This window comes from Triticum aestivum, chromosome 2D (genome assembly GCF_018294505.1).
Source record: "Triticum aestivum cultivar Chinese Spring chromosome 2D, IWGSC CS RefSeq v2.1, whole genome shotgun sequence".
Lineage (NCBI taxonomy): Eukaryota > Viridiplantae > Streptophyta > Magnoliopsida > Poales > Poaceae > Triticum > Triticum aestivum.
The window spans coordinates 113,695,017-113,713,560 of NC_057799.1; the positions used below are offsets into that span (position 1 = coordinate 113,695,017).

Below are 18,544 nucleotides of genomic sequence, written 5' to 3' on the forward strand. Positions count from 1 at the left end.
GAGCATTATACTCCCTCCGGAGGGAGTAGTAAATAAAGAGACCAAGTTCCCTCAAAAAGAAATTTCAGAACCATACATGACTGAAACTCACGATTACATGAGAAATGCTGACTTGATACCGCAACAAGAGCAACCAGCAGGACTCATAACTTCCTAAGCATCAAGGGTTCATCAACATACACGCAACACATTGCTCAACTGATCCAAAGGATGACTGAGTCGGTGATCGAAATCCACGTGTGCATGTTAACAGCCAGGCGGACAAGCGAAAATAGAGCTAGATCAATTTACAATAGGACTACTCAGTTATGAAGACCAAGACCGTGCAAAGCTTCTTCGCAAAATATCACCAACCATTACAAGCAGTAGCCACAGCCTTCATGTTAACTGCTGCAACACGCTGGGAAGAGAATCCGCTGGCCACGCCAGTTGTGCCTGAATAAGAGATGAGCAAGGCACCAACATACCGGGCGCGAGCAGCAGGTTTGAGTCCCTTACCGTCTCCAATTTCGCCTGCGGCGTGCTGCAAGCTTGGCTGACACCTCCTCCTCCGATAAGGGCAAGTAGTAGATCATCGGAGATGCCTGTGTCCTCCTGAAGAGATCATCAAGTGTCTTGATAGTTGTTTCCGGTTGCTTTGGAGGAGGTGGAAGCACCTCCCTTTCCGGCCTGGGGTTAGATGTGGGATACAACTTTGTATGAGGCTGTGGAGTAGGTGACAGACCCCATGTGGTACCAGTGCCATGGGGAAGCATGGTTTGGTTAGCCTCCGCTTGTTGGATGGCTGCTGCATTTGGAGTTGTATCCTTGCTGAGGCTGGTAGGCGGTGGCGGTGGGGGAAGGTGTTCGATTTTGAGCTTCACCTCAAGTGGATCAACAAATTCGGCAGCTAAGTAACTGCCATTGTTTAGTGGCCATTGGAGGTTGTAAACAGCATTCCTGGTAGCCACAGCTTCATCCACTGAAGAGTACTGTGGATCAGAAATAGGACAAGCAGGCAAGTCAACACCATGACATTATCAAATTTGAAATAGCAGTAAAACAAGTAATGCATCACGAGATTCTCTGAACCAACAATAAGGCACGACAATGCTAACATCTCAGGTTTGCATCCATCATACAGAAGAATACCTAGCCAAAAATTAATCCCTACCAGGGCCACGTAAAAAAGCACCAGAATATTTATTAGCAGCCACAGGCTAAAGCACAAACTGTTTTGTTACCATTTAGCAAATTTTAGCTGTAACACATGAAAGGCAAAACTTGGGAAGGCCTGAAAAGGTCATAGAAGGCGTAAACAAATGCTGAAATGCACCTCTAACAATATTCTGCACAGGTAAAATAAGACGATGAAGTTAGCGACATACTGTAACATAGCAGTGGGTCTTGATATCATCCATCCAGAAGCTGCAAACAGATCCAGTTCTACCAAGAAGCGCTTGCACAGCTTTCAAAGTAAATGGGCGCACAAATCGATCAACTCTCAAGGAAGTTGTTGCAGGCTTCTGAGGAAGTGGCACTGAACGATGAATACAGAAGGGAAAAAAATTAGATATGATGTGTACACTAGTGAATCTACTTTACTAAAAGAGTCGAGAAACCTCACCTATCCGCTCTTTCTGAGAACCTCCACTTGCTGTTGAATCAGACCTGCCAACAAAATGTTTTAGAGCAGGCCGAACCACAACCTTTGGAGAATCAGAGCTACTTAGTTTTGATGTTTGTTGCTTAGGAATTTTGAGAGTATCCACATGGCGCTGACGTTTGATGGGCTCATCCGCAACAACTTCTTGGTCTGCATTTAACAGTGAGTTAGAACAAAAACATGACATGATTTCTCCATTTAAACCATTGATAAATTGTTATCAAAATTATTTGAGGAATGTACAATGTGAAACAAAGGCCACAAATCTTACTAAAGGACTACAAAAAAAATTGTCCTATTTCCCAAAACCGTACAAGAGCAGAATATGTGAGGTACAACTGTTTCATGCAAGATTTACCAAAGACAGAAAATCCACAATGACAAAGATTACGTAATGCAGACAATGAACTTTACACATGCACACACATACTGATACATAAAACATGCCACAGAAAATGAAATACTTTAATGAAGAAAACAAAAACGCTCAAGATATTCATATAGGAAAGGTATACAGGAAATGATCCAACACTGTATGCGTAGGGGGATGAAGACAAACCTCCAAGTTTCCTCTTTTCAGATGAAGTTACTAGCTTCTCTTCATGAACAATATCCATTGTCTCCACAGATGAATCATTGGCAACAGTATTAAAGAGGATCACCTCTTTTACCTCTTCATGGTCTGAGGTAACCGCAGTCTTTACTCCAGATCTGATAATGGTATCAACATGCTTACTTTCCATCACATCCTCCTCCATCGAGCTCCTGTCTAAATTTAGTTTTTCAGGAAAAGCGCCATCAGGACTGTCCTCTTTCTTGTCCAAGATCATATTGGTTTTAGATTCTATTTCTTGCAATGGGGTCCCGTTCTTAGACAACTCTTTGTCATCGTCCAATGCCTGCAAATCATCACCTATGGAGGGAATGTTGCATGCTGGTTTGACCATATCCCTCTTAACCTCTATTTCCAAATCAGAATTGTCAGCATTCAGGTCACCTTTTACATTAGTTGATATATTGTCATGCGGAATCGGAACACACTTGATTTGAGAACCTAGAACAGGATTGGCCTCGGTTACCTGGTCTTTTGTCCCTTCCACGGTTGGTTTGCAGGTACTGTTTGTGCGCCCAGAATCTTCGAGGTCCTTGCCATTCATCAAAGCATTATCACTCAAATCTATCACAGGAACCAGGGTCTCAGCATTTTGTCCTGGTGCAGCTGCAACAGCATCAACATCCAATGGATCAACATGTGAAACACTAGCATCTGGAGGCGATGATACTGCATCTTGCTCTACAATATCAGCATCTAACTTGTCTTTAGCAGAAGTTGCATCCAACTTGACATCAGTACTGGCAACGTCACATGGTAGATAATTAGCAATCACTTTCTTGATGGTGCCTTCTTCTGGAGCCTTCTCTGCAATAATCTCACTATGACGATCAGCTTGTGGAGATGCTTCCTCAACTACATTACTGCCACTTGGAGCTGATTCTAGGTGATCTCCGTTGGTTGCCACTGCGTCACTTGGAGAAATTTCATCAGCTTTTGCCATATCAACAAGAGGAGCATCACTAACTTCAGTAGCAGCAGCAAGAGTCGTCTGACTAACTTCTTCGTTACTAACTACAGCATCCTGACTAACTTCTGTAGTAGCATCGGCACTTTTCTCACTAGCCTCTGCAACAAGAGTTGTCTGACTAACTTCTTCGGTACTAACTACAGCATCCTGACTAACTTCTGTAGTAGCATCGGCACTTTTCTCACTAGCCTCTGCAACAAGAGTTGTCTGACTAACTTCTTCGGTACTAACTACAGCATCCTGAATAACCTCTGTAGTAGCATCAGCACTTTTCTCACTAGCCTCCGCAACAAGAGTTGTCCGACTAACTTCTTCGGTAGTAACTACAGCATCCTGAATAACCTCTGTAGTAGCATCGGCACTTTTCTCACTAGCCTCTGTAACAGAACCAACAGGATATCCTTCCAGGGTTGCAACCTGAGGACCTTCATCAACATTTTGTTCCACCGCAGCCTGGCAAACAGATGCATCAGCCGAACCAGGGGTTTCGTCCTCTTTGAGATCATCATCGGGAGGAGATCCACCAACTGGCCCTTCTCCACTAAGTATATCACCCTGAAGTTCCTCAAAGAGCCTTTTCACAAGATCATCCTTCAAGCCATCGGTAGGTAAGTTCCTCCTAGAGAGCTCATCCTTCAGTTCCGTGAAGTTCCACTGATCAATTGGCTGGTCATTCAGCACAGGATACGTCGACATTGTGGCTGAAAAAATCCTGCAGTCTCAAGAAATCAGCTAAACCATTAAACATGAATTTTTACCAGCATAATAAAACAAAAATGTTAACAAATTTCAATTTATGAAGTAGGCAAAACTGCCTCCTTCTTAAGTTGCTGCAAACTGTCAGAAGACATGAAATGCATATGTTCTTGCATTGTAGGGAGTAGGAACCCTGATAGAGTAGCAATTTACATGCTAAACAAAAATATTCTTCAGAGACATATAGCTACCAGGCGATTGGTGGGTAAAATTATAGTCAAGTTAAGTGCTCCATGTAGAAAGAAAAGGTTTCACACTATGCATCTGTGTGATAAGTCATAAGTGTGAAAAACTGTCAATTGCAGTCCTCAAAACTGAAAATTCTGGATAGGACATTCATCCACCATAAAACAAAATTGCATAGGCCATTCATGCACACAACCAGCATACCGAAACCACAGAATTTATTATATCAAAACCACAGAATTTACTCCAGAGCATAACGAAACCACAAAAAACACCCGAACAGAAAAACGACAATGGCCACTATGATTTCCTCTCACAGAACAGACCTACGCCTAAACCCTTCATAAACCCCCCTCAAATCCAGCGTGTTAATGCCTAACCATCTGAACAATGTCCGAATCGCACGGGCGCATCAAAACCCTAGGAGGCGTGGACGGGCGTGATGAGCTCACCTAGCGACGGCCGCGCCGCGAGATCCCCAACGGTGCCGGCCGCAGACCGCCCTTCAGCGAGCCTCGAAATTCAGAAACCTGCAGGCATGCAGGCGCACCAGATCAAAACCCCAAGCCACAAAACCCTACTGGAATTTTGCAAAGCACGCGACGGGACGGCGACTGCACGGACCGGCCGCCGCGGACCCCCGGAGACCGCGCGCCCCCCGGAAGGAAACAACCCCCCAAAAAAAAAGGAGCGCCGAAAACCTCGCAAAAAAAGTCCCAAAAAAAACCGCAGCAAAAGGGAGCGGGCGGGAGAATCTAGCAGACTACGACTCCATGGGAGGGGGAGGAGAGGAGGCGGAGTGCGGAATCGATTTTCGCATGATCGGGACCCGTGATTCTACCCGCCGGCCGCCGCGGCGTCGATTCCGACGAGGGTTTTGCTTTCGCCCCGCCGCGCCGCGGCCAGAGAGAGAAGAGAATGGCGTGGTGTTGGCGCTGCGCAGAGTGCCTCCCTGGTGGGGTCATATGGGCAGTTGCTATCTTGGAAGAGCAGCGGCCAGCGGGTGCTCGATGGTCGCTGACAGGTGGGGCTGCGAATGGGTGAAAACGCCTCTCATATCCTTTACAAAATACGCTTTCCCTGTGAGTGGGCGAACTATTTGTTTCCGTTTTCCTGATCTATCTATAATGCTCTCGTGGAAGAGGCAAAACCCTACCGCCCACCCCGCGATTCCCGAAATTTACCAAAATGCCACTCTTCTCCTCCAAATTCGCGCCGCTGATCCCCCGCCTCCGCCGCCTCTCCACGGCGGCGGCGACCGCCGCCGGCGAGGACCCGAAGCTGTCGCGCATCGCGGACGAGCTCCTGGCGCTCTCCTCGGCCGAGCTGGATGACTACTCGGCCCTCATGCGCCTCAAGCTACGCCTCTCGCTCACCTCCAACCCAGCTGCCGGATTAGGTCCTGGCGCAGCCGGGGATGCGGCCTCCGGGTCGGCGGGGGCCGAGGAGGCCGCGGCGGTGAAGACGGCGTTCGACGTCAAGATCGAGAAGTACGACGCGGCGGCCAAGATCAAGATCATCAAGGAGGTGCGCGCGATGACGGACCTGGGGCTCAAGGAGGCCAAGGAGCTGGTGGAGAAGGCGCCGGTCGTGGTGCGCGCGGGGCTGCCCAAGGAGGAGGCCGAGGCTCTCGCCGCCAAGCTCAAGGCCGCCGGAGCTGCCGTTGCGCTCGAGTGATCCAGAGCCGTAAGGTGTCCCCATTTTCGATTCCTACCGTTCCTAGATGATGCAAATCTTATGTGTGTGTTAATTTGTTTTGAATTGGAGTTTGTTGGGATTGGAGCAATTAGGTAGGGGTATAAGAAGATGCAGGGTTTGCTTGCATTGTTGTAGCTTATGACTAGCCTCGAAGCATAATCACTGGTATATCTTCCTGGATCACGCAATAAGGTGTTGCTGTGTTGTGCGCTATCCTACTAGTCTGGATTAAACATTTCAATAGCTACATTGACTAGTGTGAAAGTGTACGAAGATGCCATTCTTGCTGGTTACTGTAGCTGGGATGCCATTCTTGTTGGCATTACTGTATCTGGTGGTTAGAATATGCTAGTTTCTGTTATTTGTTGATGTGGAATGATGCCAACATGAGATGGCATCCATTCTATGTCAAAGTGCATGAAACATTATCATGAGCACATTGGTGAGGACGAAGCGTAGATTCGTCTGGATGGACAAGATGTGCTCACTTGCTTGAAATTGATGTTTGTGAAGGTGAAGTTCATATGCTTTGCATGGTTATTTACCCACGAAACTGAGATGTGTTGTTTCTTTAACGGATGGACTTTGATTGGGGATGGAGGTATGGGTAGCGAAGTTTGGTAGTAGCGCACTTGAATCTAAGACATCTGATGCCATGGCCAGTATCTTAAATTTAGCAACTGTGAACAGTTTGGATAATCAGTCCAAAGACCCATGACTTACGGTTCTGCTGTGAAACAATAAAGCAAGAGATTGTAATCATGAAGATGATGTATAATTGATAAAGGTCTCGTTGACCACTTATTTTGATCATAAAATGTTTATCCCTTTATAGGTGTTTGCCACTTTATAGGTGTTGACGCGTTGTAGAGTATCGGCATGTAAGAAGTTGTTCAAAATCGAATGCTAAGTCGTTAGCCGTTGTCTTATAATGAATTAACCTGAAAGGCAAGGGATTTAGTAGTTAGAAATGGCTAACTGAAAATGTTTCCGTAGAATGTAGATATATGAAGTTATCCTTCGTAAGAGTTTGGTTGTGTTTTTGTTCTGCTACAAGGCGAGTATTTGAAGCATCTGCATCATTTTGGTGCAGGATGATACACTGTCAGCTGAAGCTGATATGTGGACCAGATTTCATGGTTGTATTATCAGCCTATCAGGGAGCTTACAAAACAAAATAGTTGGTACCTTCAAGCATCCACTAGTTGAATCTTCAAAGCTGATTTTCTTACAGTTGATTCCATAGAAACGAACATAAGCTTTGTACGTAGTTATGTAGGGAAATCAGAATTCTTGAATAAGTTGTATGAACAGCATGGAGAACCAAACCTTGTGGCATTTCTTGTAAACTTCCATAATGTGCTTTATAAAAGCTCAAAACTAATAATGTTGACTGAGATTAATCCTTCTGTTGTTCAAACTTTCTGATAGTAGAATGGTTATTTCAATGACATATTGTATATGCTGAAAATAGGGGCTGATGGGTGAATATATAAGCTACATAATCTCTGCAGCAAAAAATGAGCTGCCAATCTGTAACTGTAAGGTCACTTCTTTATGTCAAATCTTAGTAATTAGCAAAAAATTGCATGTTTTAGACCACTTGGCATCAAAGATGTCCTTGTAAGAGTTTTAGTTGTATGACTATTATGTTACAAGGGAAACATTTTAAGTAAATGCATCATTTTGGTGCTGGATGATACATTGTCGGGTCTAGAAGCTAGACAGCAGGGGTCTTACAGAACAAAAGACTTTGTAGATTCAAGCATCCACTAGTGGAATCTTCAAAGCTGATTTTCTTACAGTTGATTTCATACACAAACATACTTTTTGGATGTCGATATGAATGGGAATTAAATTTCTTGAATAAGTTGTATGGACAGCATGGCTTGCGGCGTGACTTGTAAATTCCCATAGTGCATGTTATAATAGCTCGAAATTAAGAGTGTTGAATGAGATTAGTCCCTCTGCTGTTTATAAACTTCTTATATTGCTACAATGGTTATTTCAACTGTATATTATTTATGCTTAAAGTAGGGGCTAGTGGGTGAATATTTAAGCTACATAATCTCTGCAGCAAAAATTGAGCTGCCAATCTGTTGATGTAAGGTAATTTCTGGATGTAAAACCTTGAAATTAGCAAAAGTTTGCTTGTCTTGGATCACTTTGCATCAACATGTTCATGTGAGTATGGCGCTAAGGCCAAAGGTTTGCTATGTTAATCCTGAGAGTGTGTGTGCCAGCTATGTTGATCCATGACACCAGCTTTTACAAGTTATTCTGCCATTGTTTGAGATCTCCTTTCACTGGAAATCTATTAAAACTGGTCAGCTGTTTTTGCAGCATTGTGCTTTAGCTCCTTTTCACTGAGAATCTATTGAAACTGGTTAGACATTGTGCTTTTGTCACGTTAGGTAACATTGCCTGCCTGTTAGCTGTTCATCTATGTTGGAGTTTTTTTGTTTGCCCGTTGCTGTACTTGATTTTCTTTTCGGGGTGTTGCCTGCGGCTGCTATTCTCCATACTAAATCAGAGATGTATTCTTGTCTTCAGACGATAGAGACATAGTGATCCGATAGTATCCTTCATACCAAAATACAGAGTTGCAAAATTGAACATCTCCGATTTCAAGGTCGCAAAATCAAATATCTCTGATGGAGCCAAACGGGGAACATCATGCAAACTATATTTTTGTCTTTGTGACACCGCAGTGCAAAAAATTCTGACTTCCCAATGCCATGCGTGCCTTGTTAAACAAACTTGTTACGTGGTAAGCGCAAAGTGGCGATGGAGTCTAGCACGTATAATGTACTGTAGATATGAGATTTTTAATATGTTTGAAATGCTGGAATTTCATCGAAAACAGGTATTCCAGGAGGGCGATCAGTTAGGCCTGTCAATTGTCACCAGGATGCTCCCAGTACTCGCAACCCAAAAAATCATACCATTGTAGTTATAAAAAAGAATCCTCAAAAAAAATTCTACCATATGGGTAAAGTTCTACCATGACACAAAATTTCAGATTTAAAAAGTTGAATACAAGATTTGTTGTGATTGAACAGTACCAAATCACACTGGGCTTGGAATACTGAATTTATCTTATTTTTGTTTCTAGCTACTGCTTTAGATCGAATTAAAATTTGATTTTTCTGTGCCATGGTGGATGCATGTTCTATCTACGAAAATTATAGAACTTTTTAGAGGTGATTTTTGAGTTGGGGTACTAACTCAGAATTGACAAAGTTCTAGAAGTAAAATAGTTGTCTTCGGTGAATGCGTACTTGCTTTTCTTGACAATGGGTATCTTTCTCTTTACTATTATCTTGTCTCTTTTTTTTTACGTAGCCAGCAGGAGCATACTCCCCTCACAGGTGCCACTGATGCTATATTCAAACTACGTGGACTCCCCTCACAGGTGCCACTGATGCTATATTCAAACTACGTGGGTTTTTGCAGCCATGGAAGCCCGTGAGCAAGGAGCATGAGTGGACGGCCATCGACCCCTTGACGAGCAAGTACAAGGAGCTTGTTGCATGCCCTCTTATGGTTACCTATCCTCCTTGAGGCGTGTCTTTCTTAGTAGGCTTGAGTTGTTGTTGCCCCCAATTGGTACCTTTTAATTTGTTTGGTCCTGTCCAAACTAGCTCTTCTTCCTTTTGTACCTTTTTTTTGTTGTTGTTGTGAACTTCCAGTTTTCGGATGAGACTTGTTTGTGGTGGTGTTTGCTTTATTTATAAAGATGGGGTAAGAACCTTCTTCGATAGTAGGAAAGAAAAATACAATGACTGAGGATAGCCGGGGATAGAAACAAAAGGAAGGGGGGAAACATAAATAAGGAACGACATAGTCTGTCCTCTAAGCTAGTATATATCTTGCTCGTCTCCATCCGGAGCATAAGTCATCTACAATCAACTTTACCACCGTAATCACCAAGGATGATTTTCTATCAAAGTTTCTTAGGTTTCGCTCTTTTCAGGGGTACTTGGCAACATAGCACACTGCTGACAAAGACTATATTTTCTCTTGGCTTTGGGCGTTAACTACCGCAGTCCTCTCCACCACGCCTCGATGGTCATGGTCAAGGCTCCAATTGTTGCCATCTCATGGTAAGAACTTTGGAACAAAAACCAAACATGTCGGGCGGACAGGCAAAGGTGCAGCATATGGACCGCCAACTCAGGATGTTGATCGCATAATTTGCACATGGGTTCAGTAGGCCACTCCCTCATAAGCAGTTTGTCCGCCATCCACTTATGATTCTTAAGGAGCAGCCACAAATGGAAGCAGACTCCGACTTTCGTGGTCAGATTGATCGTGCTTCTAGCATGGTTAGTAAACTTTAGGAGATTGATTTAGCGATTTCTAAGGTGCAACATTATTGCACGTTTGTAGTCGGATCATCAAAGTCGACTCCACTAAATCAATAGTCATCATCTCATTGGAAGATCGGGCCATCTTCACCCTATCACCCCGCATCCAGAAGCCATTGTTCATAGCATCCTTGACAAAAAAATGGGTTTCTTCCTTGGTATATTGAAAAACAAGGGCGCCATCTGGACCGGAGAGAGGCCATCCACCTAATCATCTTGCCAGAACCTGGCCTTGTTACCATCACCGATAATGATACTTGTGCAAGCAGCAAACATGGATCTACTTGTGTGATCGCCGGGAACCGGGGAACCTCTCCAAGGTCTGGCTGAGTCTTCCCATTCAGACCAGAGCCACCTTAGTCGGGAAGCTCTTACAAAGCATGCCAGGTCTTTGATTCCAGGTCATCTCATAGTTTTCGGTGAACACATATGCCTCGAGTTGACCATGCATTTTCCACGTGAGCTTCTTCATCTCCAGACCCGAGGAATCCTCTCATGAATTTGCCAACCTTTTTGACCGCCCACACGTTGAGGACCAAACTAGTCAAGAAGTAAGTCGTTGAGAATGTAAGCACCATATCGATGAGCACTAGTCTTCCAGTTTGGTTTGTAAGCTTTCCCTTCATATGGCTTAAGCTTGCTGGTGATCCTTTTCAATTAGTGGCATAACCCAAACTCTTTTTATTTCCCAAAGTATTGCAAGGAAGAGCGCCAATTGATTCCTAGAAGCTTTAGAGGGTGTCCATCATTTCAATTTTATCGCAACTTATTTTCTGTCACTAAAATACATCATGTGATGTCGCGGTTCATCCAATATGTTGATCGCCCATCTGCCTTTCAACACGTGCCCCCCTATTTGAGGGGTGTTGTGCGATGGCAATGAGACGCCCAAGCTCGAAGCTCTCTTGCCTTGCTTGGCTACTCGAAGATGAAAGTTGTAGTTCTCCTTCATGTTGATTGGGCGGGCGAGATTTGCGATAGCAAGCTATGCGCGTTCTATCTTTGTAGATCTTGTGTTGTTTTCGATGTGATACGATCTCTTTCTTGTACCCCCTTGTATTTGCCCGGCCTTGCCGGGTTCTCTCTTAATAAATGTTCGTAAATAAAAAAAATACTTGTGGAACAAGTCATTTTTTTGGGTGTCATTTATTCTTATTTTATTTCCAATGAGCAAACAATTAAAATAAGGAGAGCAAATTCAAAGTCGTGGACGAGGAGGGCTTTCTTTTGCCCCAAGAAAATATCGTCCTGCTCCCTAGCATACAATCCGACGTGTTAATTAACAATCCGTTATTACGACTAACCCCCTCTCGTCTCGCGAACAATTTACCTCGTGGCGCTACGAGGAAACGCGCAACTTTCGTTATTTACAATCCGGTCCAGCCTCTTCCTCTTTTCTCCGTCCTTCAAACCTTCTCCCTCTCTCTTCCGCCTCTCCCCCCAGACCCTAGCAGCCGCGGCGGCCGGGGCCAGCAGCCAGCAGCGCCGCGCCTCCCCCTCCCCGGCGCGCCTCCCCCTCCACGCCTCTCCGCCTCCAGGCTCCGGACCCACCTCCTTCTGCCCCCTCCCTGCCTCCCATACCTCCGGCGAGCCGCCGCCGCCGCTCAAAGGGGCCGCCGGGATCCTACCAGTCCGTCGCGGTGACCCGCTGATTGCTTCCGGGATGGCGACCTCGACGCTGCTGCGTGCTCTGAGGCGGCCCTCGTCGGTGGCCGCGCTGCGATTGGTGAGTTCGATTCTCCTGGGGGCATTGGATTGAGCGAGGGGAACGTAGATTGGGGTTCTAGCGAAGGTTTTTGGGATAATATGCTCGATTTGTTCCGTTCTAATTGCTTGTCCGTGGTGGAGGCATGGGAGAGAGGGAGAGCACTGGGGTGGGGCAGAAATTGTAGCTTCAGTGTATCGGAGAAATATATGGGAGTATTTGGATGAGATCGAGGTTGTGGTTTTAGTGCATATTTGTTGCCAGTATTCATTCTAATTGATTGTGTTCTTTCAGTTGATATTGTACACATCGGAAGGTGGAAGGTAGTGTTGAACTGTGCGCATTCTTTTTTATGTGATCACTGAATAGAGAACGCTGGGATGATCAACAAGGATATTGCTTTTAGATGAAGCACATTTCCTTCTGACCTCCAGCCCGCGATTCTTGGTATTGTTAGTTCAGAACCGATGGAGTATAGCCTGGCGTGTCTATAGGATCATCAAGGGTTATAGTTACCACTACGGACTAAAGTTGTCAGGGAGGCAAAAGACTTACGATTATTTATTTATGGTTTCAACAAAAAGGAAAAGGAAAACAGAGGAACCTTGTTTCTTGTCGTTCATGTCACATTCATATGTGCCTAGTTAAATACTCCCTCCGTCCCATAATGTAAGACGTTTTTTTACACCACAGTAGTGTCAAAAAACGTCTCACATTATGGGACAGAGGGAGTACCTGTGTGTGGAATCTCATTTCATTAAGGCTTCATACCAGAGTATTTTCTATGGTGCAGTAGCAAATGAATAAGTAATTAATCTGATGTAGAAGTCTGAAAATAGTTCCGTGTCTTTGTTCTCCAATATGAAATGTAGTCAATATAGAATGTTTCTGGATTCTGTTTCCTGCACAGTGCACACTCTATTTCATACTGTATTCATCGCTCTATATTATTGCATGTGGTTAACTGACTGCCATCTATTCTTTAACGTGGTATAGGCAACGACTGCCAATGTGCAAGCCGTTACTGGATATAGGCATCTGAATAATCGGAATCTAAGTGTGTTCAACGAGTTCTCAAAGCAGCTGAAGGGTGAGGCTAAGAGGTATGCTTTACTCTCTATGGTCTTCACCGCCACCAAAATTAAAAGGAAAATTTAATTATTTTAGCAGCATGCTTAACACATACTGTACTTGTGGCTAGCATGGTATGTACTTACTGTACTTGCGCCTTTGGTTATGTACAACCATGATGAGCCATTATGCTTGTCAACACTCTGCTCTTTTCTTTGCATTTTTCTTTATTACTTCAATGTTTCAACTGCAGTAATCCTGAATTCCAGAAATCCATGAAGGAGTTCAGTGAGAAACTTGGTGTGGTAAAGGAAGATCTCAAAGTAAGGTATAAGTTGATAAAAAGACTGCACTTCTTTCATTTTAAGTTGTATACATATAGCACTTCATTGAAACCTTTGTATGTAATAAGTTCTATATATTTTAGAGGCTTCTTTGAACATATTATAAAATGCCCTATGCAGAACTCAGAAAACAGCCGAGACAATTTCCAAGAGTGTTGAAGATGTTATGACTGAAGCTGAGGCAACATCCAAAAAGGTAAGCGGAGCTGGCAATGGTTAACTGTTACCCACGTCCCCGTGGTTAATTACTCTATTAGTGGATGGGGATGTGCTAGCTTTAATGCCCACGGGGAAGCTGGTGGGTCAAATACCTTACCCAGCGCGCAAGACAGGGACGGGATAGTATTATTGCCCATTCCCCGCCTTACCCGTGTAGGCCTTATATGCGGGCTCTGAAACTAGTAGACCCAAGGTAATTCCCGCCCTTACCCACCCAAATTTCCACCCATCCCGTCCCTTTGGCCCCCAAAGCCCTAAGAAATCCCTAACCTAGCCACAACATATTGTTTATTATGCTGAAATGTTGTTTTTTACATTGAAATACTAGCGAAGGTTGTTGTTGATTGCGTGTATGGGTTTCCCCATGGGGATAAAAAACCGGACGGTGATGGGGATGGGTAGATTTTCATCCCCGCATGCGGGTATGGGGATGGGAATGGGCATGGGAGGGCTGTCGCGGGGACAGGGATGTGAGTCCAATACCCGCCTGGGTAATCCCCATTGCCACCTTGTCAGCCACAATTGTCTATTTGTCTTCAAAGACAATCATTTGATCTTGCAAAACATGTTTTCATTTCTTTCTCTTTTACATGTTCAGAATTTTGTTTTGTTCTCTTGCAGGTTACTGCAAATGTTAAAGAAAAAATGTCTGCTGCTACAGAAGAGGTAGTGTTAAGTGAATATCAGTAATCCAATATGGATGTTGCTTTCCATCAGAGAAGGTTTTTTTTATTTAGTGGAAATCATTACAGGTGAAGGAAAGCTTTGGACTAGGAAAGGAAGGAACTTCAAGCTTCAGAGATGGTTCACATGGAACTTCAAATCACGGGAAAACTGAGGCGTCCTCACACTCAGATGACAAGTCCCAAGATGCCACAAGTGCCTATATGTTGTTTGATAAATTAAGGTCAACATTTTCATCAGCTTCACCAGTTGTGTCTGGTGCATTTGCAAAATTGAAGGACACAAGAGTCTCAACTTTAGCTAAGCAGGGATATGAAATTGTCAAAGATGAACTAAGCTCTAGCTCTAGCAGAAAAAAGAAAAACCATATTAGGCAAGCTTATTCTGCAGCTGTAGAGAAGAGTACAAGAACTGATATAGTTATTGTACCAACAAAGAAGTCAGTGGTGGGTGAAAAATGGGAAGCAATCAAGAATAAGGTATCATAAGTGGAGACTCCGCCTCCTTATTTTTTCACACCGGTCTTCCATCTAAAACATTTTCTCTGTGTAAAGATGCGAGGTCATCCAGTCTATAAGAGGGTGAATGAGTACACCAAACCTGTCGTAACAAAGGTGAACGAGTACACCAAACCTGTTGTAACAAAGGGACAAGAGGTACCATCAGAAAACCACAGTTTTTTTAATTAAAACTGTGGGTCATGTGTATTCACTTTTATGTTGTGTACTTACAAATGCAGGTAGCTGAGGATGTCCGAGAACGATGGGAGACAAGTGACCATCCAGTAGTTCAGAAAATTCAAGAGTATGATTGCACTCCATTATAAACTTTTATTTGTTCAACCTTGACTGTATGATATTTGTTTTATCCCATTTCTTTTTTTTTAAACTCCGTGCTTCCACTTGTAGCATAAATAGGGCTTGAAACCTAATGTGATTATCTATTCCTGTTGTTGCAAAACACTTGATATCTTTTCTCTTCATTTGTAATATTTAATGCATCTATTGATTATCTGATTGATTTGTCTTTGCTCCTTCCATGCAGTATTAATGAAACTATTTTTGAAGAGACAGCTACTGCAGCATCTTTCAGGGAAATTCGGCGACGTGACCCGTAAGACATGCAACTCTACTTTGAGAAGTTTCAGAATGTTGCTGAACTGTATTCCACCATTTTGTCCACAGATCCTTTTCATTATCCGATTTTATTGGTGATGTTCAAGAAATGATCAAGCCTGTTCTTACCGCATATTCAAAGGTAACCTTCATCTAGCCAAGGAAAAACAATCTCTCATCATTTTCTTGAGAAAATAATTAGGTGCTCTGTTATTCATATAGCTTGGAAAGAAAGTCACAAACATTTACCAGAACAAGTCTTACCTCATGGCGATAATCTCACAAATGTTTGAACAAATGAATGATTTATGCCCAGTTTTCCCCTGGATGAGCATGGCAACCCCCTTGGTGCTCTTTGCCTTGCTCTGGAAAACTTTTGATTTATATCTTTCCACACACCCATCACATAAACGAGTTGATGAGAATGCTACGGAAGCCTCTTTTTTGCTGCTTGCAATCTTGTTTAGATTTTGATTCCACCAACCATTGATGGAGCATGTTAGCTTTTTTTTTAATTATGTGTATAAGCATGGAATAAAGTGGTGCCAAACTATTCATTACATGTTGTCTAATTTACATACGAAATAATGCGCACATTGGTAAATATATAGCGATTTTATTATCTCAAAGTTACTTGTTATAATTTCAGGGTGATCTGAAGACTTTAAAAAAGTACTGCACCAAGGAAATACTTGAACGATGCGAAGGTGAGAGGAAAGGATATGCATCACAAGGCATGTTTTTTGATCACAAGGTAGGTCAACGTTTATCTATATTTTTCTTTGATTCCTTTATAAATGTTGTCAGCCCCTCTGTAGATTTTAGTTCACTTGTACAAACTATGTTCTTCACAACACTATAGTTTGATGCTCCTAAGCTGGAATATATTAAGAAAAAACTGCAAAATAGCTCCTCTCTTTGTAAAATAAAAATAACATTTTTTTCTTCTGAATTTCTACTGCCTTTGCAGATTCTTCACATATCTGATGCTGACGTAAGGGAAACAAAGATGTTGGGATCAGCACCCATCATTCTCGTGATGGTTAGTGCCTAGTGGCATATTGATTCATTGTTTTTTTCATTCTTGTTATCTGTTCTGCTTACAGTGTATCCTTGTTTCCAAACTCCATTTCAGTTCCGAACACAGGAGATTCATTGTATTCGTGATAAAGAAGGACAAGTAACAGAAGGAGGACAGGTAGGCTATTTACTAGGGCCATATGTAGCTGTGCACTTTGTTTGTATGTATTTTTTATGTGTGGTAAGCTCATACTCCCTCCGTTCCTAAATATTTGTCTTCCTAGAGATTTCAACAAGTGACTACATACGAAGCAAAATGAGTGAATTGACACTCTAAAATATATCTATATACATCCGTATGTGGTAGTCCATTTGAAACCTCTACAAAGACAAATATTTAGGAACGGAGGGAGTAGAAGGTAACACCGTTGTTAACTCAGAAGACGCCGCCCTTTAGCATTCGTATTATACTAACTAACATGCTTGATTGAATTTACTTGTGCATGGATTTTTTTTTCTCAGTTAGTGGTTAGCGACCTTTTATTGCATTTAAGTATATGACAGAGGCAACATCTCCTGGAATGCCTGAGTGTGTACAATCTTTTTAACTAGTATTATTGTCAAGCTTACAGAGTAAATCATGTCGTGTAACTAGAGTTGTCTAGGTGAAATAGCTTCATGTTAGCTCCAAAACTTGAACTTTGACCTGATTAGAATTTCTTAGATATTTCTTTCAATTCTCAAGCTGATGTTATAGTCGCTAGCAGTTTGTTGAATATCTCCTGTAATGCCTGAGTATGTGCAACTAACTATTATTAACAAGGCTAGAGAGCAAATCGTGTCACTAGAGTTGTCTAGGTGAAATAGTTTCATGATGTCTCCATAACTTGAACTTGGACCTGACTAGTACTTCATTTCATAGACGTTTCTTTCAATTTTCGAGCTAGTGCTAGAGCTTTATAGGCGCAAGCAATTTGTTGAGTATGTGGTAGTCTTAAGTTTTCATTTATTCTAATATGCGGATACTTGAAAGTATATATTAGCACAAGTCACACATGATCGGGCTGCACTCAAGCAATTCAAAGTGCATATAAAGTGCTCTCCTTAGTTTCTCTTAATATGTGGCGACAGCCTAGTCCATTTCTGTTGATAGATGAAGTGATACACCTGTTTTTGTCTCGAATTATTCCAGGATTCCATTCGAACCGTCTACTATCAATGGGCAATGCAACTCATGGACAGCGATGAGTTGCCAGAAGAAGAATCATACTACGCAGTTTGGCGGTTGCGTGAGATGCATCAACTTGGTGTCAAGGCCCTTATATAGAGTAGCTCTTCGCTCTTTCTTCGTTCGGATTAGCCATTGCCACTGGTGCATTGCCGTTCGGAATGGAAGAACCTAAATGTTCCAAGTCTCACCGCCCGACAAACTATGCAGGCAATTTTCCATAAGTTGTTTCTCTAGTTTTAAATACTAATGACAGCCAACCTCCCAGTTTCCTGTCCCGTTCTGTTTTGATGATGTGTATCTAATGTGTACGGCATCCGTAAAATCAGCTCCCCCTTTTAGCAAGTTACTAGAAGCCGAGAACGGCTGTAGTGCTCAGATTGTTCTTGTTCTGAGTCGGAGAAGCCAGAGGCACCAAACAAAAAGTGCTGATTACTCTTTCCACTGGCAAACAACGTTGCCGGTGAGCAATAATTTTTGAAGGGAAGGAACCACATTTGAGTATCCCGTCGATAAATTTGCAATTAAGCTAGCGTTTGGTTGGTGAGTGCCATCTTGCTGGGTGCTGGTGAAAGGTTTTGTTGGAATAAAAGACATTTCGTTTCCAAGCGTTGAAGTCCAGAGACATTTCATTTCATTGTGATAAGATACCATTGCACATGAGTGCGTGACAGCCTCAAGCCTCTGCTACCCCTTTTAGGCTGATGATCGTGTTCAAATAGGCTGTCGCTTCCCTGATCACCTGTCTGTTTTCTCTCTCCATCGCCCCTCTCAACTTTCTGTTTGGTATTGGTGTGGTATGTTGGGCGCCCCTCGGATATTATTGCTGTGTCCATCCCAGCCAGCCAGATCTTTCTGCCAGGTGCCAGCTTTGTAAACTAGCGGAAAACTATCCAAAGTAATAGGTGTGTGCATTCACT

The 18,544-nt window shown here is 43.0% G+C and overlaps 3 protein-coding genes across 14 annotated transcripts; 2 read left to right on the forward strand and 1 right to left on the reverse strand.

The window, feature by feature from the left end:
- Positions 1-98: 98 nt before the first annotated feature.
- LOC123052015 (apoptotic chromatin condensation inducer in the nucleus) lies at positions 99-5,197 on the reverse strand. 2 transcript variants are annotated; one of them, XM_044475038.1, is made up of 6 exons: positions 5,012-5,197; positions 4,623-4,700; positions 2,205-3,940; positions 1,607-1,795; positions 1,368-1,519; positions 99-971 (listed from the first exon to the last, which is right to left on the reverse strand). In XM_044475038.1, the coding sequence occupies exons 3-6, from the start codon at positions 3,922-3,924 to the stop codon at positions 495-497; spliced, it is 2,538 nt and encodes an 845-aa protein (XP_044330973.1). In that variant the 5' UTR covers positions 3,925-3,940; positions 4,623-4,700; positions 5,012-5,197; the 3' UTR covers positions 99-494. The 2 variants fall into 2 exon arrangements, with proteins under 2 accessions (XP_044330973.1, XP_044330974.1); XM_044475039.1 differs by having other exon boundaries at positions 4,795-5,110.
- A 114-nt stretch (positions 5,198-5,311) lies between these two features.
- Positions 5,312-9,631, forward strand: LOC123052016 (50S ribosomal protein L7/L12). 11 transcript variants are annotated; one of them, XM_044475044.1, is made up of 3 exons: positions 5,312-5,861; positions 9,214-9,239; positions 9,325-9,631. In XM_044475044.1, exon 1 carries the CDS (start codon positions 5,359-5,361, stop codon positions 5,845-5,847), a length of 489 nt encoding a protein of 162 aa, XP_044330979.1. In that variant the 5' UTR covers positions 5,312-5,358; the 3' UTR covers positions 5,848-5,861; positions 9,214-9,239; positions 9,325-9,631. The 11 variants fall into 11 exon arrangements, with proteins under 11 accessions (XP_044330979.1, XP_044330986.1, XP_044330981.1 ...); XM_044475051.1 differs by having other exon boundaries at positions 9,218-9,239; XM_044475046.1 differs by having other exon boundaries at positions 5,312-5,856.
- Positions 9,632-11,623: 1,992 nt separating this feature from the next.
- Positions 11,624-18,177, forward strand: LOC123052017 (mitochondrial import inner membrane translocase subunit TIM44-2). Its single transcript, XM_044475053.1, has 14 exons — positions 11,624-11,964; positions 12,940-13,046; positions 13,268-13,342; positions 13,479-13,554; positions 14,199-14,243; positions 14,330-14,740; positions 14,816-14,917; positions 15,001-15,065; positions 15,306-15,374; positions 15,446-15,518; positions 16,026-16,130; positions 16,347-16,418; positions 16,512-16,574; positions 17,589-18,177. The coding sequence occupies exons 1-14, from the start codon at positions 11,902-11,904 to the stop codon at positions 17,721-17,723; spliced, it is 1,461 nt and encodes a 486-aa protein (XP_044330988.1). The 5' UTR covers positions 11,624-11,901; the 3' UTR covers positions 17,724-18,177.
- Positions 18,178-18,544: the final 367 nt, after the last annotated feature.

Excerpts from the sequence above, each read along its gene's own strand:
- LOC123052016 (XM_044475041.1), top strand. The coding sequence starts at position 5,359 with ATGCCACTCTTCTCCTCCAAATTCGCGCCGCTGATCCCCCGCCTCCGC.
- LOC123052017 (XM_044475053.1), top strand. The coding sequence starts at position 11,902 with ATGGCGACCTCGACGCTGCTGCGTGCTCTGAGGCGGCCCTCGTCGGTG. Across the intron at positions 15,375-15,445 it reads GAAATTCGGCGACGTGACCC|ATCCTTTTCATTATCCGATT; the intron begins GTAAGACATGCA and ends TTTTGTCCACAG. Across the intron at positions 16,419-16,511 it reads CACCCATCATTCTCGTGATG|TTCCGAACACAGGAGATTCA; the intron begins GTTAGTGCCTAG and ends ACTCCATTTCAG.
- LOC123052015 (XM_044475038.1), bottom strand. The coding sequence starts at position 3,924 with ATGTCGACGTATCCTGTGCTGAATGACCAGCCAATTGATCAGTGGAAC. Across the intron at positions 1,796-2,204 it reads TGAAAAGAGGAAACTTGGAG|ACCAAGAAGTTGTTGCGGAT; the intron begins GTTTGTCTTCAT and ends TGTTAAATGCAG. Across the intron at positions 1,520-1,606 it reads TTCTCAGAAAGAGCGGATAG|TGCCACTTCCTCAGAAGCCT; the intron begins GTGAGGTTTCTC and ends TTCATCGTTCAG.